Below are 18,048 nucleotides of genomic sequence, written 5' to 3'. Positions count from 1 at the left end.
CCAGTCTGCCACCAGATTGCTGTGACCCGGCAGGTACTCCGCAATCACCGTGATGTTTCTCTGTAGACAAAAGTGCCAAAAATCTTTGGCTATCTCTGCTAGAATCTTGGAACGTGTCCCCCCTAGCTTGTTGACATATCGAACCGCTGAGACATTGTCCATGCGCAGGAGAATGCAACAATTCGTCATGCGAGGAGATAGACAACGGATCGCAAATGACCCCGCCAGAAGTTCCAGACAATTGATATGGAGAGATAATTCCTCCGAAGACCACCGGCCTCCCGTGGACATTGGACCGCAACGGGCTCCCCAACCCCACCGACTGGCGTCGGATTCTATCACTACCTCCGGGGACACTCCAAACAGGGCTCGGCCATTCCAGGACTCCATGTGTTCCAACCACCACAACATCTCCCACCTCGCTTCCTCTGAAAGAGGAATCTGATCCGAATACTTGAGGCCTTTCTGGAGATGGCGGATTTTGAGTCGCTGGAGCGCCCGATAATGAAGAGGACCCGGGAAGATGGCCTGAATTGACGAAGCTAACAGACCGACAATCCGAGCTATAGATCTCAACGACACAAGCTGTTTGTGTAAAATCAATCTCAACTCCCGTTTGATTGTCCTGATCTTCTGAAGGGGCAATAGCAGTTGGCAAGAGAGAGAATTGATCAGAAAACTTAGAAATTCTATCGACTGCGAGGGGCGAAAAACAGATTTCTGAGGATTCACTAGAAATCCGAGTGACTGTAAGAGATCTATTGACCAATCCAAATGGAGCATTAACAGACGGGGACAGTGAGCCATGATAAGAATGTCGTCCAGATAAATTATCAGACGAACTCCCCGAGCTCGCAGTGACTCCACCACAGGCCTCAGAAGCTTCGTGAAGCACCAGGGTGCTGACGAGAGGCCGAACGGGAGAACCTTGAACTCGTACCAGGCACCCTGCCACTGGAATTGAAGAAACCGGCGATGAGGACCGTAAATGGGAATCGACAAATACGCATCCTTCAGATCGAGGCGGACCATCCAGTCCCCTTCCTGAAGAAGATCCCTCAAAAGATGGATGCCCTCCATCTTGAAGTGGCGATAGACAATCCAGCCGTTGAACTCTTTCAGGTTGAGAACTAACCTGGAACCGCCTTATTTTTTCTGAACTAGAAAGACGTTGCTTGAAAAACCCTGAGGATGAGGGAAAGACCGGACAATAGCCCCTTTCCTCAGGAGGGAGTCTATTTCCGCGGAAATAATCGCCTGATCGTGAAGGGAAAACATCAAGGGAGAAGGAGGGAAAGGTTGACTTGGGCAACTGAAAAACTCTATTCTGAAACCTTTGACAGTCTCCAACACCCATGCATCGTTGGAGATCAAGAGCCAATTGGGAAGAAAAAACTGAATCCTGCCCCCCAACATGACTTCTGTAACAGAGATCAAACTCACCTGAAGCGGAGGAATCGTGATGTCCTCCTTGTTGACCGCCGGCACGACCTTTGCGGAATTGGTATCGACCTCTACGGGAGGGGTAGAAGGAAGGCTTGTTGGTGGTGGAGTTGGGGTCCTGACCTCCAACACGGTGGGACTGGAAACCACGCTGGTTAGATTGGTTTAAGCCGCGGCCGAACGATCGTCCCCTATATCGCCTGGCCCTCCCAAAAACCGGGCGAAAAGCCCGTCTAATAGAAGCTTGAGCCTTGTCAAGACCACTGAAAGTGGCGACAAATTTTGTTAGTTCCTTAAGAAAAGGATGCCCAAACAATAAACCTTGCGCCAAAGGGCCGGATTCAGAAGAGGAGAGCTCAGCCAATTTTGGGTCCAACTTTAATAAAATGGAACGTCTGCGTTCAGAGGACATGGCACAATTGGCATTTCCCAATTGACAAACAGCTCTTTGAGCCCAACCAATCAAGTCGTCAGGGTCAATGGCGGAGGAAGATTCTTTGGCCTGATAACCTAAATCCAAAATCTTTGTGAGAGGTCCCAGTAAGTCCAATAACTTATCTTGACAAGAGCGCCAAGCTCTATCAATGCCTCTTTTTGGGTCCTTGGCATATTTCTTAAGATATGTCACCATAGTCGGATCCACCTCCGGAGTGTCTGCTAATTTGTCTGCTAAATCAGGCCGTGGACATTCAGATCGGAGACGGGTACGCACATCCTTGTCAAAAGGTTGACGAATGTGTGCCTGGACGTACTCCGCCACCTCCTGAGACGGGAGCCAAGAGGAAGAATTAGGATGCATGATGTCGGAAGGATCAAAGGTTAGAACCTGGGGATGCGACGGCGCATCGACAAAATGTTCCTTCCGGGCCTTCTTACGAGGAGGAGGAGAAGCGACCCCATGGTCCGAGGAGGAAGAATGAGAAGTACTATCATCGTCTGTGTGACGAGCTGGAGGGGACGAAGGCTCCATGGGAGGTTGACCATAGGAATGTTCAGAAGAAAGGGCCTTAGCCAGCTTAACAAAATCAGATTTATGTGGATTGGATGTTTTGGAAGATTTAGCAGACCTGGAGGACTGTGATGATTTTGAAGATTTAGAAGATTTAGAAGAGTGAGGTAGCCAACCCTGCTGCACCGCATATTGGGACAAATGACGTTTCAATGGTGTAATAGCGCGAACCAGCGCTTTATTCACAGACGTTTGAACACCCATGTCAAGAGCCTCTACCAAATCCTGCTCCATAGAGCCAGAGGCTTCCTCATCATCATAATAATAGTAATTATCCTCCTCAAAATATTCAGCCATGGCAGTGCCTGGCGTAAATAAAGCCCACAAGAGGAGAAATAACAACAAGAAATCACTTATGCCAAAGCACAATAAAGGGGGAGCGGCAGAACCCCGTAGGCAAGACCAAACAGCAGGTGAAATGACCTGAAATTATATAAATATTTAAATGTGGAGGGAGGGCTTGCCAATTATAATAATAATAAGCCACTCTAGGCAGAGCCTATGCAAAATTATCCAGCCCCAACTGTGTCAAGAAACAGCAGGACGTCAACAGGGGCAGTAAAAACAGGCTGTGGGCATATGAGCAAAGAAGCGCTGCTCTCGCGCTGAATTCCTGAAGAGAAACGATGTTTGTCAACAAGAAAAATGGCCGCCGCGCATGCGCGGTAACGACCGCCTGAATTCAATGAAAGAAAGAACTACGCGACACGCGCGTAGCCTTTCAGCCCCGTTTTTCTCCCTCTCCACAGAAATAATGAGGCGCGGGCGCACAGCGCCCGAACCGGGGAGGCAGACACGCGCTCCCTGCAACGCGTACACGCTGGAAATAAAAGTAAGCAAACTCGCGAATTAGAACAAAAACGGAACGCGCACAGCGCTAGTTATACATATAATACCAAGCTGAGCATGATAAGAATAATACCTTTGCCACAAGGAAAAAACAAGTTAGAATATGAAAATAGAAAGCAAAATGCACTTAACTGGCGCCTCCTCTCACTCTCTCAGATGGAACAGGGGCGCTGAGGGTTTTTTGGCTACCAGAGTAAATACTGTGGTGTAGGTTCTGTCATCCAAGGAGAGAATCCCCAGGCAGGAAGGATTAAATGTATTTTGCACATGAATTGTTTCTACGTGCTACATATTTAATATCTTCCTAGAGAAAACGTGATCTCTCCTTCATTAAAACCTGCACCCATTTAATTGGGTTCGCAGGGGCACGTGTGTACACATTGATGGTACCTGAAGGGCAGCCACATGCGCTTACTACCGTGCTTTCTGCAAGCTCTTCTCTTTCTACAGCAGGGTCGGTCTGAATGAAGCTGGCTAATGCTGGCTAATGCTTCTGCTGTCTCTTTTTTTACCAACTTTATCATTGTTTCATATGTAGGAAATGAGAGGGTGGGAGACAGGGAAAGACATTTCTTGTTTTTACTGTAAATCATAGTTCTAAATCTTAGCCATAAGCAAAAATTCCCTTTCTACCTTCATGTCTACAGATTTTCAAGGGCCAGCGGCTAAATGAGAGTACGCCCAAGCAACAGAGTGGACTGTGGACTCTTCCTGTGGTCCAGGTCAGACAATCCCTGGAAGCTAAGTCCACCTGGGACTTGCCGAATGGAGGTCAGCCTAAACAGTGGGAAGCTAAAGCTGTGTACCACATATTTGGTACATATCCATAGCTTGAGGGTGGGCTCAGACATGCATGCATGCATACATAACACTGTGCTTCCGGGCAGGTGAATAAAAGGAAGTCCCCCTGCTTGAGTGACCACTCCAAGGTAGAACACTACTTTAACTACTTTAGGCTTTTCTGCATCAGCAAGATGATGCGTATGTGCTGTGAGCCCTGGGATGGAAATATTTAAAATATATCACTGGTGATAAATGGAGAATAACATAATCTGCATTCTCCTTTGTCTCTGTGGATGCAGCCATGGCTGCCAAGATTGCAGCCCCACAGACTGTGCTACACTCCCCTCTGCTGCAGCTTCCTCTGCCATAGCGAAAGAGAAGATCTTTCTGAGGTCACCTGACTTAGATGACTCTGATGCAACAGTGTCTACACTGAATGCACAATTTGGGTTGCACTATAACTCTAGCTATGAGTGCTTTCTCATGCCTAGCCTGGGAAGATCTTATAAACGGTTGCATTTGTGGCACATAGAAGCTATCCTGATGCGAATGGCAGTAGGGTGTCGTGATGAAAAGAAGGCCAAAATTGTAGCCTATGAAAAAGCCAACTAGCCCATGTTCAGCTGCAAGTCCAGCAACCATTTGACAGAGGTGCCCTCTGTGGGAAAGACCAGTAACAATGGCAATGAGATGCTCCGGAAAGTGGCCTGCCCTAAACAGGAGTGCCAACGCTCAGTCAGTTCTAAATTAAACCAATTTGCAAAATCGAACATCGAAATTGCATGGATGACTGTGCATTTGGAAGGTAGAAAGATGGGACAGGTGTGTGCCCTCACATATGATGGGACTCCAGTATCCTCCTCCTCCCTGACTGATGGAGAAGAGGAACCAGAAGAAACCTTGGTGTTCTCCAAGACTGAAGAGACCAACTCTCACCGCAAATGCAGAGTGAACATTGGGCAGTGTTAATCACCACACTCATCAATACTGGGGCCATAATATGGAAATGGTGCACTATCCCTCTTTGTGCCCAGCACACCTTTAAATAGCTGCGCTGGGTGCAGAGACAGTGCACACCAATACATTGAATGTGCTGCCTTTAGGGCAGCCGCAAACTCCTGCTGCCCTAGGGTCAGCGCGTTCAGTAAAATATGCAGAGGCTGTTTCAAAGCTGCTCCGTGTTTCACAGTGCTGGCAGCATGCCGCCTGCACATTAAACAGGGGAGAGAGTTTCCTCTGCAGGTGGTGTAGTAAGTGACTGCGCCCACTTGCAGATGAATGTTTGGAGGTCTATGAGACCCCCTTCAGCCACTCAAGAGGGCTGCCTTCAGGAAGCACACTGACAGTGCGCCACCCTATTGTTGTACAATGTGTGTGCGCCTCCTAAGGCCATATTTGCATTTGCGCCTGCATCTATAAAAAGGCACTGGCACACAGGCAAAGAGATTTCCTCTTTTGAATGGGACCACGTCCCCATGTAAATAAGGGAACGCCCTTTCATGATAGCTCTGGCTCTACATGTGTCCCAGTGCTATCAGTATTACTGAAGGGAGCACACTAGTGTCTGCGGCCCCTTCTGTAATTCCATTGTGCCCCAGGGGCACAAGAAGCCCTTTGTGCCCGCGGAGCACAATGTATAATGCGCCCCCTTTTTGATCTACAGCACCACTTCCTGAGTTAGAGTTTCACTGCTCAATGTGCTGCAAGATTCATGCATTCATTCATTCATTCCTTACTTGTCCCCTCACAGAACCACTATAGGATAACTGCCAGAACCCCTTTCATAGGGGCCCATTGGCACGTAGGGGTAATTGGGCCCAACGTGGTGGCTAAGGCCTTTTACTCCTGATGTCCAGGGGCCCAGCCTACAATGGATCCTGGGCAACTTGGCCACGTGCCCTTTCTGCACTTGACTCCCAGTGGTAGCTGTGAACCAGCAGTCAAAGGTTCCCATGGAGGGTGCGGGTTAGGGGAGTATATACAGGTTAGTGAACTCAACTCATAACTTAAAGAGTGCATAGCAATGTCACTAAATCAATGGGTAATCAATTTTTTTTTTACATTTAACATGAAGTATTTTATTTCTTACTCTACACATTCAAAGATGTATTACAGCATTCATAAGCAATATCTTAATTCTCTTGAGGTCAGGGCTTTAGTGTTTTACTGGCAAATTCCTCTCCCAATGCTACTTGTAATGTGGTCAGGGTTATTCCCCATTCATTGGTGGCAGCATACAGGGAATATTCCCTAGAAGGCCTTACTCAAAGTCCATTCCAACTCTTAGAAAGTAGTCAAAAGTGTCTATGGTGAAGCAGCACCTTAAGCGGCGAGCCCCCCGGAGGCCACTAGACCCTTAACAAGTCCAGCAGCGAAGAAATGTTCAGCACCACAACATTCGCAATACTGAAGTACTGGGTTTTTCAGAACCAACCCAGCGGTGCCAGGGAACACACCCGAAGACTTCGAGTTCTTCCTGTTTCAGACCACAGAAACACAGAGTCTTCTAGGTGAAGACAAAGATCGTATTTATTGGCTGCAGACCAATCACAGGTATCCGAGAAGTACAACACGATGTATGTTCTCAGGAGACTGCCCCCAACCAAAAACCAGTCTTTTCTTATATACCAAATATTACGCTCTGGGCAACACCGCCCCTATTTTACAAGCGGTCGTTCACATATTTTCGCTTCAAAGAAAGAGCACAGTCATGATGATAATCCCACATTTCAGCTTGGTCAGCACATAATTATTTACCCAGCGAGGTTCAGAACCCTCATCAGATATCAGCAGACCCCAATAAAACGGACACCTCCTCCTCGTAAAACAAGCCATAAAGTAGGAAACAGAGTCAGGTGTGAAAGGGATTAGTCAGGGTTCGTGTGGGAAGAACGACTTTATGATGTGTTGGGCCCTGATGCTAATCCCATAAGGCCACAGTGAAAGGAACCGGCGGGGCAGGACAGACCTCGGGCAGCGGAGTCAGCTCGCACAGGTCACAAAGAAGTCAAAGAAAGATTGCGTGTCCTTTAGGCCTAGGCATGGCCTCAATGCGCAGCCTATGTGAGGGCAACCACAAAATGGTTACCGTTTTAAAATGGAACCCGAGGGTTTAATATGTAGTATTGCATACACGGTGAGTTCATCGGGGAAACGTGACGAAAACACTCATACATACCGCATTAGTCATTTACGGTCCGCTGATACCAAAATCGGCATGGTAGGACCATGCTACCAACATGGTTCCGAAATTTACAGTACCACAATACTGCAGTCCTGCTCAGTTGAGTCTGTCTACATGCAGAAGGCTCAGCAGCTTAGGCTCACGCAGCCAACTCCCGCAGCTATCGGAGGTGTTCTGCTGCTTCAGGGCCCCTCAACGAAAAGAGGGTTGATCCTTGAGCTCCCAATCTGGTCCCAGTGATTTGGTGATGCACTCACGGCATCCTTCTGAGTCCACAAGGTAGGTCTTGGTAAAATCCCCGCGGCTTAGTTCAACCCACCAGGGGCGTAACACAGGCCCCCGCATCCCCGCGGTGCGGGGGGGGGCCCCGAGCTGCAGGGGGCCCCCTCAGCCCAGTACTAAGGCCTTAGAGCTCTGGATTAAATCCGGAGTGGGGGCCCCTCCATGTACTTTGCAGGGGGGCCCTCTGAGCTTGCATTACACCACTGCAACCCACTGCTCCCAGCATCAGTTCTTAGGTGGTAGCCCGAACTCCAGAGCTCACTAGGTACCGGCAGCCCCTCTTGCCATATGGGGTTACTGCAGCACCTTCAAAGAAGGCGTCGGTCTCCACAGCACAGCAGTCTATACCACGGCTGCCCTTTCTGGTATATGGATCGCCGCTAAGGCCCGCACAGGTCTTTCCATTTGTCAGTAGCAATAACTTCCATGGTGACCCCTCCTGGCATACAGGGTTGCCACAGTGATGCAGTATGGGTTTCACTGTCCCCAAATGGCACTCAACTCATGGCTATCTTCACGGCAGCCCTCTTCTGGCATAAGTGAATCTGCATACGGGCAACGACCTGCTTGGTCAGAGGCTGTCTCCTCGCACCGGGAGTCCTCTCGACAGAGCTCTCCACTGGACATCACTACCTCCAATGCTCTCCTCTTCCTCATAGGGAACACAGGTCTTATCAAGTAGGCAGGCACTGGTGCTCCAGGCTTCAAAACAGGTGGTCTTGGTTTCCCTGGGTGATGTCCCCTCACCTAACCGGGGACTAGTAGGCCTTGGCCTCCAGTTCTGGTCACAGGCACAATTCCTGCAGAGCTTCCCATCTTCATACAGCCTGTATGGCTGCCTGGCAGGTGACAACATTTTGGGCTCTCAACCTTCGTTTCTTAAAGTCCATTTCCAGACACGAAATGTGATTTAGGATCTTGGTCTTTGAAGTTGGGTTTCTGCTTCTTTTGAAATGTACACTTTTGCTCTCTCTCTTCCTCTTGAAAGGCATCTGTCACAACAGGAGAGACTCTGAAGCTGATAGTCCCACAACACAAGCCATGGGAGTGACTAGAGTTCACACCTGAATGTCGACCATAGCAATATATGCACCAACAGGTGAATCCCGGGCTCCCAGCCCTATTCTTTATGATTGCCTTATCAGCCTCATCTCCTTCCCGGGATGTGTCCAGGCGGTTCCTTGTGATCTCTCTCTGAATCAAAGACCAACCTTTGAAGTGTACGGGTGGAGTCTCTTTCCTTTCTCTAGTGTGTCCCACCCAGCTCTGAGGAATATACAAATCTGTCTGGGGGGATTCCTCTCATCCTTATGCCTTCACAATTCAGGTCTTGGTTTTCCAACATGCAACCCAGTGACATCCTTGTAATGTACCACTTGCACACAGTGTACATACACAGCATACACACTGTCCAGTACTGTTGCGTCCATGTATAGTGCCACCCCAGGCACACATCTATTCAACACACGTATTCTCTCTGCCTGCACTGCTCAGTACCGTATCCTTTCTGTATTGTCTCATCCAGCACCAGCCACGGCCGCTGCAGGTATGAACGGTGGGGTGGTGGGGCCGGGTGGGGGGGATTTCGAGAGACGACCAAGAGGGAAAATTAATGATTTATTTAAATTTCCCTCATGGTCATCTCTCGAAATACGCCCCCCCACCCGGCCCGCTGCCCCACCACTCTTACCTGCAGCGGCCGCAGCTGGCCAGCACACAGTCACTACTCATGCGCTGCGTAGCACTTTACATCTGAGGCCATGGGTGAGCTGAGCACACAGCAGCGGAACTTTAAAAAGATGAGTGACCATGTAGGTTTCACACCAGTAACACATGTTGAAAAGGACCTGTTCACTCCTACTGATCACTAAACGTCATGCTACCCTCAATGCACTTGTGCTGCTTAGCTCCTGGTGAAGGCAGTAGCCTTACACCACTATGAGGGTAGTGCTTTGGGTGCCCCTCCCTATCGAACAAGACTGCAATCCATGAGACAGGCCTATGTCATGGTGCACACAAGTGATCCGTGTTTGCATGCCACAACAAACATCAGCCTTAGGGATCCAGATACCAGTACAGTTGGGCACTCAGGGCAGGGGTACATGTCCCTAACCATTCCCAGGACTTTTCTATCCCAACAATAACAAAGCACTATTACCGATCCTTCAGGGTCCGCTCATCTGTTCCTCCATGGAGGATTTAAAAGTGGGTCCTTCCTCACCAATAGTTTAGCTTAGGTTTGGCTGAAACATACGTGCTTGGTCAGCCAGTCCAAGCACCTGCACCACAGTGGCTGAGGGGGCGCGACAATTCAAGGATGTTCCCATGCTTAGAAATAAAGGCCACACTAAATCAACAGTGTGACCTATCGTGCGTGTGTTGTGTGTGAGTTGTATGTGTGTGTCCTCGGGTGGGGAGATGGTGTTTTGAGGTCTGTAGTTTCCTAAAAGCACAAGAAGGGCAGTGGATGCTTATTTTTGCCTCATTTATATATATTTATGACGTAATTCCTAGTAATGTTCAATGGTTCGCAAAATAACAACAATAAACTCTGTCGACAACTGATCTGTTCTGCTTTTTTGTGTAAATCATAACATGGTTCCTGCTTCCTTATAGTATCATGAGCAGATTTATTACCAAATGTTGTCTACAATATCTTTCATTTCTGCCTTTATTTTGCCAGGATTTACAAATCGAAAGGGAAAGAACCAAGTATAGTATATCTGGTGGCTGCACTGCCCTTTCTGTGGTTTATTTGTTTGGGAAATTGTATGTGGCCAACGCTGGAGACAGCAGGTAAGCAACACAGTAATTATATGTGCATTGATTTGAATGAGTTATTGATCATGCTCTTGACTGTATGTACCAAGGCTGCCTATATGTAATGTATAGTGTGCGTCAACCTATGAATTGTAGTCTTTCTTTGCAATGATTCTTTCAGTTAGGCCTTTTCCCCTGCAGTATGCTTTTTCAAACTATAACTCTTTTGTTTCTTGCATGTACTCTGCCTCTTTCTTTGTGTTACCCTAGCAACGAGAGGCAGGAAGGAGATGTGCATCAATCTTGAACATGAGAGCTTTTGCTTCATGCACTGTGGGTGAGATCATTCGATCAATGAATAGTTTGCTCTTGTGAGCTTGTTGGAATGTATTTACACTTTTTTGGAGTGAGAAGTAAAGAGAGTTATTAGAAAACTTTTCTGCCTAACAAAAGTGTTATCATTAGCTGGGGGTGCTGGGTGAAACATTAAATAATAATGGATAGGACGAAGTTCTGTAAGGAGAAATGCCATTTAGTTGAGTATTAAAATATGTTCTCAGATTCATCCAAAATTTCTTTATTTTGAGCAAAATTATGGGAAGTCATCTAAACAGTGATCTGGATTTTCTGAGGCAGTTCCGGCTATCAGAAGAAATCTCTGACAGGCCATCAGGTATCACAAAATGCATCTGACCAATACGAGTTGGTTCCTGATGGTAAAAGGAATGGGCACTTTTCTCTAAGCTCCTCTGTCCAGCTGTGCTGTCCATCTACGCAGGCCACTTGGGGGCGCTGCGCCTCACAAGAGACGCCCATCTGGGGGTAGGACTGTTTGAGGAGCTACTGATCCTGCAGATGCCTTCAAAGCCTTTATGATAGAGGTGACAAGAGAATCCCTCAGGCAGACGCAGAGGCACGGAGATGATGGCCGCTTCACTGGCGGGGCTATGGAAAGTCGGTGAAAGGGAGGCACAGGCAGCCTGACGTGCTGGCCATGGACAGGATTTACAATGTGGAGGAGTCTCCTTTGGAACGAGCATGCGGGTGGTAGTGCGCTGGTGCCGCTGTGCTGTTTGTCACCTGGCACAACCTGGTGGAGAAGGGCTGAGGAGGAGGGAGTGCTGCAGAGTGCAGTGCTGCATCTTTCCTTGCCTTGGCTCCAGGCTAAGCCATTTTTTGTTTCAAGGCACAGCAGGGATTATTTGTGGTAGTATGTCAGAAAATTACCTGAGGAGAGATTTCTTTCAGCCCCAGACCAGGGTGAAGAATCCATCATTAGAAGATCAACCTAGTAGCCATGCCCTCTAAGACCTGACGAGTGGACGGTGAGAGACGCTGCATGCTTTAAACACTACTGGGAAAAACCTGAATAGTGTTTGAAGACCACAATAGATGTGGAGACATATCTGGAGGAAAAGGAGGTGGCAGTGGTGGGTTCAAAACTGCAGTGACAAATGTGAAGACCAACGCTCAAAAAGGAGAGGGCCAAGATTCAACCACAAGTGGAGATGCGAGAGCGCTTTTTCAAGGTAGATGCGAGAACGCTCTTTCAAGGTAGATGAGAGCGCTGTTTCAAGGTGTGTCAGGTATGCTGCATTTGCAGTCCGACTACAAACATTAGAAAACACAATGATCGAGGCATCAATAAGGGTCCTGGGATTTCCTCTGGTGGCTGCAGAAGAAGACCTTCTGTCTTTGAAATGCTCATTTTTACTGATGATTTGACACCTCATGATCACATCGGCCGTGTGCATGTCTAAAAGCAGTATCATTTACCATCTAGAGTACCAGCCCCACTGCTTCTCAGAATGGAGTTACGCTGGTGTTCAAGACTGGCATAATTCGGTTTTACGAAAGACAGATTTCCAGAAATAGACTTTTCTTTGTCCTTAATTTTGTAATGCGTTCAAAAAAATGCCACTGTCTTCCAAGTTTATAAGTGGTCATTTAACACTCTTAATGATGAACTCTTTAGTTTAGGGGCAGTGTCAATTGTCTTCTTGCTAAATGTATGTGTCGGAGGTCATTTTAACAATCGTTGAGTTTCCTCTGCTCCAAACACGGAATAACTGATGGAGCTCCAGCTCCAACATTGGTACCAGCGATGCTTGCGTAGATGATTGAGGTCTGCAGACGAGCAGTCGGCAGAAAGGCTACTTTACTTACACATTGTTTCTACTTCAGTGGCATATTCTCTTAACGAGCAGTGCAGTCCAATATTTGTGTGTCTGATTCTGTCGTGGTCAGTGTGGACTCGGGTCACATCCCCAATACTGACATGTTCAGCTGGCCTGATCCAAGCAGAATCAGAGAATTGGTACCGGGCTTGTTTACCGACGGTATGCAAGAGTGATAAGTCATGTATTTACAGAATGTAACACGAAAAAGCACATGCAATGGCTCATTGTCAGTTCTGTGATTATGATGTGTACAACGCACACAGCTGGCCACACACTCAAACTTGCACTCACATTATATATAGAATCCTCGAATTTGATAGTACAATTGCAGGTCTCTCTTTACCACTGCATTATCTGCCTCATTCGTTCAGACCTTTTTTTACTTCCCTCTGCCTCTCATCTGGAGGGAGTTTCCAACTCTCTGTATCGGGCACCTTAGAATAGTTAGCACCAACGAGTTTGTGGCAAACTCCAGAGCAGTGAATGGACTCCACGATTTCAACGCAAGAACTGCTGGACAACCATTGTCGCAACATCTCTACCAGACTCCTCATACTAATCCCACCCAGGACAAGAAAGACAAAATCAAGTGTCAAAGCCGGAAGCTTGCACAGATGAAAGACACCATCTGCAATCCAGAACACCACTGACGTACGTTGGTGACTCAAGAAGGCAGGACTCGATGCAAGATATACTGAATACACTAATACACTACAGCAAATCTATCAAGAGAACCAAGAAAGTCCAAAGCACATAATGAGTCTGCAAGACCCCAAATCAAATAAGATATGCAATATTTACCAGGTGCTATACAACCTACGGGTACTAACAAACAATACCTGTGTGAATCCAAACAAACTTCAAAGATTTTCTGGAGTTTAGTTAGTCCTAAATCACCCAAATCAATGACTCTGTCGTCAACAGCCCAGATTCAATTCCCTACCATCCCAGCATCCCATCTCTGCTATAGTGCTTTCTTAGCCACCTTCGGAAACGAGACTGATTCCATCAACAGTGTCCTTCAAAAAGGAGGTGAAAGCGTTACTGACGAGTACTTTTCTGACATGATGTTTAGCCGGGGTCCTGAGTTACATCAACCAGGTACTGATGGGTCCTTCCTAGCCCATTGATCAGCTACTCCTCATCTACTGTCACGACAACTCTTTTTGCTGTATTATACTGACATATTCTTTTGCCCATTATTATGTTGTTACGTACCTACTGTTAATTTTGTCTATTGCTGATGTTCTGCCGCAATTGCCTCCCCTTATGTCTCATCTCTCTGTAAAGGGCTCTGATACCCTCTAGGGGCATGTTCGCGCTATACAAAACTTTTTCAAATAAAAAAAAAAAAACAAATGCCTTGTGAATGAGGAGACAGCAAACCCAGATGCCAATCCCAAAACTTTAAACTTGCCTCTGGAACCCTGCCTAACATTATGCCAGAAACGATTCCTTCCGAGCTTGCATTTTTGCTATTTAGTGAACTATCTCAACCTACTTTACCTCAGAAAAAGTTCAGAAGGGAAGCTGCAAGACAAGTCAACATAAAAGCATAGGCGTAACTAAATCATCTTCTTCGTGGCCATCAGACGGGCTTTAGGCCTACAAGGGTTACTGTAAATGCTCTGGCCATGAGCAGAGAGGAGCTGCTCTTCAACTTGGATGGAGACAAGAAAGCAGCCCTGGTTTAGCCACATGTGAAACAGTAGATCACTACATACTTATGGAAAGGTTCAGAGAGAGCATTGGCATGTCATGTACTACCCTGCAGTGGAACGGATATTTCCTGTCTATTGATGACCAACCAAATTGGATTGGATGAGTTGGAGCGACCCTCTTGTACAGTGTTTTACAGTGTACCCTAATGGTCAACCTTCTCGTACCCACTATTCAGCATCATATCTGCTACATGTAGGGCAGAGCCTAGAACAGTATCAGGTGACATTCCAAATGTAGCCAATGATAACCAAGTCCACTTACAGCCAAAAGCCAAACCAGAGAAACAGGGCCACATTTCTTTGTGCCTAGATCGTGTTTTCTACTCCATGGAAAAACAAGATTCTGGCTCTGAGGGGCAGCCGGCCCCAGTGCTTTTCAACTGACCCCTGAAACCTGGTAACATCTCCCTCCACCTTGGTAACTGTTAGACTTGGCATCTTTTGGTGTGTTTCCCCTGACTTTTTTGCTTTCTGACCTCCCAGTTTTGACTATGTTTTTGCTGGCGTAAAGTTTCTGCGCACTTTTCGCACTGCTGATCAGTGGTAAAGTGCAGGTGCTCTGTGTAAATTGTGCTATGGATTGGTGTGTCCATGATTGGCTATTTGATTTACTCGTTAGTCCCTAGTAACGTGTACTGAGTGTGCCAGGGCCTGTGAATCAAATGCTACTCGTGGGCCTGCAGCACTGGTTGTGCCACCCCCCGTGAGTAGCCCTGAAAACGGTAACTCTGACTTGCCATTGCAGAGTCAGCGCGCAGTTTGTAACTGCCATGTCGACTTGGCCAGTGCACACACTGGCTGGACCCTAACCTTCCCTTTTCTTACATGTCAGACATCCCTCAGGTAGGCCCAAGGTACCCCTGTGGTCAGGGTGCAATGCATGTGAAAGGTAGGACATGCCCTGGTATGTGTGGCATGTCCTAATAGTGAATTACAGCCAATTTCGTTTTTCACTATTGTAAGGCTACCAGTTCCCCATAGGATAGAATGGGAGGTTTGTTTATAACATCTTATAAACATAACTGGGCCAGGGAATTCGGTAAGAAAATAGAATTTAGTATGCCTGAACTCAGAATCTCAAGAGGCATCTTTTAGTGTTGGTGATTTTTACATTCTGTGTTTGAAAATACCATTTTTAGAAAGTGGATATTTCCTTGCTCAGCCATCCCATTTGCCTCTGCTGGAATGTGGATTGCCTGTCTGGGTTTTGGATGACAGAAGGATGGGGGGCCGGAGGGGCTCCAGATGGTCTAGGTAGGTCAGGAAAGAGCTGATTAGACCTGGGCTGCGATGGGGGAAAGGGGAGGAATTTCCTTGCACCTCAAAAGGCCTGGTCTGCTTCTGGCAATGCCGTCTCCACCTCCTGCCAGGAAATTACACCAGACTGGTTCTGGCCGGGCACAGACACCCTCTGCCTGAAATATCAAAGGATTTTTAGCTACAAATGCTGGGTCCCAGACCCCTGAACTTTAGAACTCATCGGGATCAAGAAGACTGCCAAGAAGAAGGAGAAGCTGCGAAAAGGAACAACTGCTTTGCTGGGTGCTTTGCTGGGCTGACCTGCAGTGGCTGCTTCTGTCTTGGGCAGCAAAAGGCCTGGACTGGACTTTCTGCAACCCAATTTGTGAGTCTCTCCAAGGGCTTGAGGTAGAGCTTGCCCCCTGTTCACAAAGTCTCAGGAACAGCAAAGACTTCAAGTTCTTCGAACCTCAGCACTGGGGACTGTGTGTTTTGTGCTGCAACCCGAAGAAAACCAACTCGACGCTGTCTACGACGCCACTGCCGACTCCATGTCCTGAAGACACTGCAGAGGGCACCATCGCAACGCCGCACCGCAACCCTGGTCTCACCGACGACACCTGTTGACGCCGCCACCGAGCTACTGCTTGCACCGCGACCTGTGGGCACCGCACTCTTCACCGCCTTGCTTCACACCAAAGCTTTGGCACTGGAGAGAGCACCACCGCTACGCTGCACCGTGACCCTGGTCTCACCGACGACACCTGTTGACACCGCCACCGAGCCGCTGCTTACACCGCGATCTGTGGGCACCGCACTCTGCACCGCCTTGCTTCACGAGGACACCTTGGCCTGCCTGACCCCGCAACTTCCCGCCGAAATCGACGCTGCTGCTTGCACCGTGGTTCGAGGGTACCGCTCGTAAGTCACACGACGCACCGCCCTCATTCCGCACCGCAGCCTTGGCCTACCGACGCCGGCGCCATCGACTCCAGTTTGTCAGCCGACGACAGCGCTTCAGCAACGACACCGCCGCTGCTTGCACCGTGACCTGAGAGCACCGCCTTCATATCGCACCGCGGCCCTGGTCTCACCGACGACGCCATCTGACGCCACCACCGAGCCGCTGCTCGCATCGCGACCTGGGGCCACCGCACGCCGCACCACTGCACTTCACACCACAGCACCCAACACCTACCGCGCTTGCGCTCCTGATTCCACCAGAGAGGAGCTCGACCTGCAACGGGAGTGACTTCAAGGGTCTCAGCGCCCTGCATTTCTAACAGGTACTGTTTGCGGGTCTTCCCACACCGTAGCTGGCCCGCTACCAGCCAGAACTCTTGGATTAGTGGTTCACGACGCGGTGATAGCCCGGACGGAGCTATCCACACAAGGAACTCTTTTTAATCAGCGTATTTTTGGAACTGTGAACTTTAAAGTATAGTATTGTGGATTTTCATCGTACTTGGTCTTGTCTTAAAGTATATAAAAATATTCGCTATTTTTCTAAACTGGTGTGGTGTCCTTTTGTAGTGCGTACACTGTATTACTGTTGGTTATGTGCAAATGCTTTACACACTGCCTCTAAGATAAGCCTGGCTGCTCGTGCCAAGCTACCAAGGGGGTGAGCAGGGGTTATTTTAGAAGTGTAACTCCCTTATCCTGACTAGAGTGGTGGTTTTTGCCTGGCTTTGGCCTACGCCCTAGCCTACCAAAAATCCCATTTCTAACAGGAACATAGGGGGTCTCTGTAATTCTGAGTTAATTCAAGTCATTCCTTTACTCTGTTCAACTCTGCCGTAACTGACATCAACACGGAGCTCTCCTTACTTGGGCAAATTATTCGCTTCCCATAAATAGACTTTCAATAAAACTTAAAAAGAAACCTCAGTGAGGTGCAATAAAAATAACACAAATATTCAACTTTCAGTTATAGTTTTATTTGAATGTGATTCGATATGGAATATGTGTGTAAGTTTTATTGTTGGTTTAATTATTCGTGAATGTGAAGTAATGTATTGCTATTGTTGCTTAGAACAATTCGATTAAGTGATTTATATCAAAATGGAATTGATGTATTTTGATATCTAAGCATTCATATTAGGTTTTTGTTAATGCCAAATGTAAAGTTTTTTTCTTAACTGGTATAAGCCTATTTTGTAACTCAGAAGAGAATTAATGTGTAATAAATTATAATGTTTTACATTATACAGTGTTTGGTGTTTAGCGACAACATATACATGTTATTTGGCAAGAAAGGTTTAACTTTTAAAATAGAAGCTATACTGTAGGGCTGGTATGAGTCATTGAATGAGTGTTGAGGAAAGGGAGTTTTTCCATTAGTGAATTACCTGTAGAAACAGGCCTCCGAGCATGCGCCAGCTGGGAACTTGTGACTAGTACCTGCACACTTGATTAACCCATGGACTTGCAAGAACCTGAAACATAAAGCGCGGTCCCTGGGTCCAGGCCAGAAGGTGTAGAGCGCAGAGTGTGTGCACACGGTTCAGGAGGCAACAGCCAAGCAAACTCTCTACTCGCCTTCACTGATCTCCAGGCAGAACTGGGCTCAGACTCTTAGAGCCCTGGGCTTGGGTT

General features: G+C 47.6%; 1 protein-coding gene across 2 annotated transcripts in view; it reads left to right on the top strand.

Annotated features, from left to right (window-relative positions):
- Positions 1–18,048, top strand: part of PPM1H (protein phosphatase, Mg2+/Mn2+ dependent 1H) — a 712,578-nt gene that overhangs the window by 398,722 nt on the left and 295,808 nt on the right. For both annotated transcript variants that reach the window (XM_085653356.1, XM_085653357.1), the window contains one exon: positions 10,234–10,346. In XM_085653356.1, coding sequence (XP_085509482.1) covers positions 10,234–10,346 — 113 coding nt within the window. The remainder of the gene's footprint in view (positions 1–10,233; positions 10,347–18,048) is intronic.

The sequence above is a fragment of the Triturus cristatus genome, chromosome 4_1 (genome assembly GCF_964204655.1).
Source record: "Triturus cristatus chromosome 4_1, aTriCri1.1, whole genome shotgun sequence".
NCBI lineage: Eukaryota > Metazoa > Chordata > Amphibia > Caudata > Salamandridae > Triturus > Triturus cristatus.
Note: the sequence above shows the minus strand (reverse complement) of the source record. Positions and strands in the feature narration are given on the sequence as shown.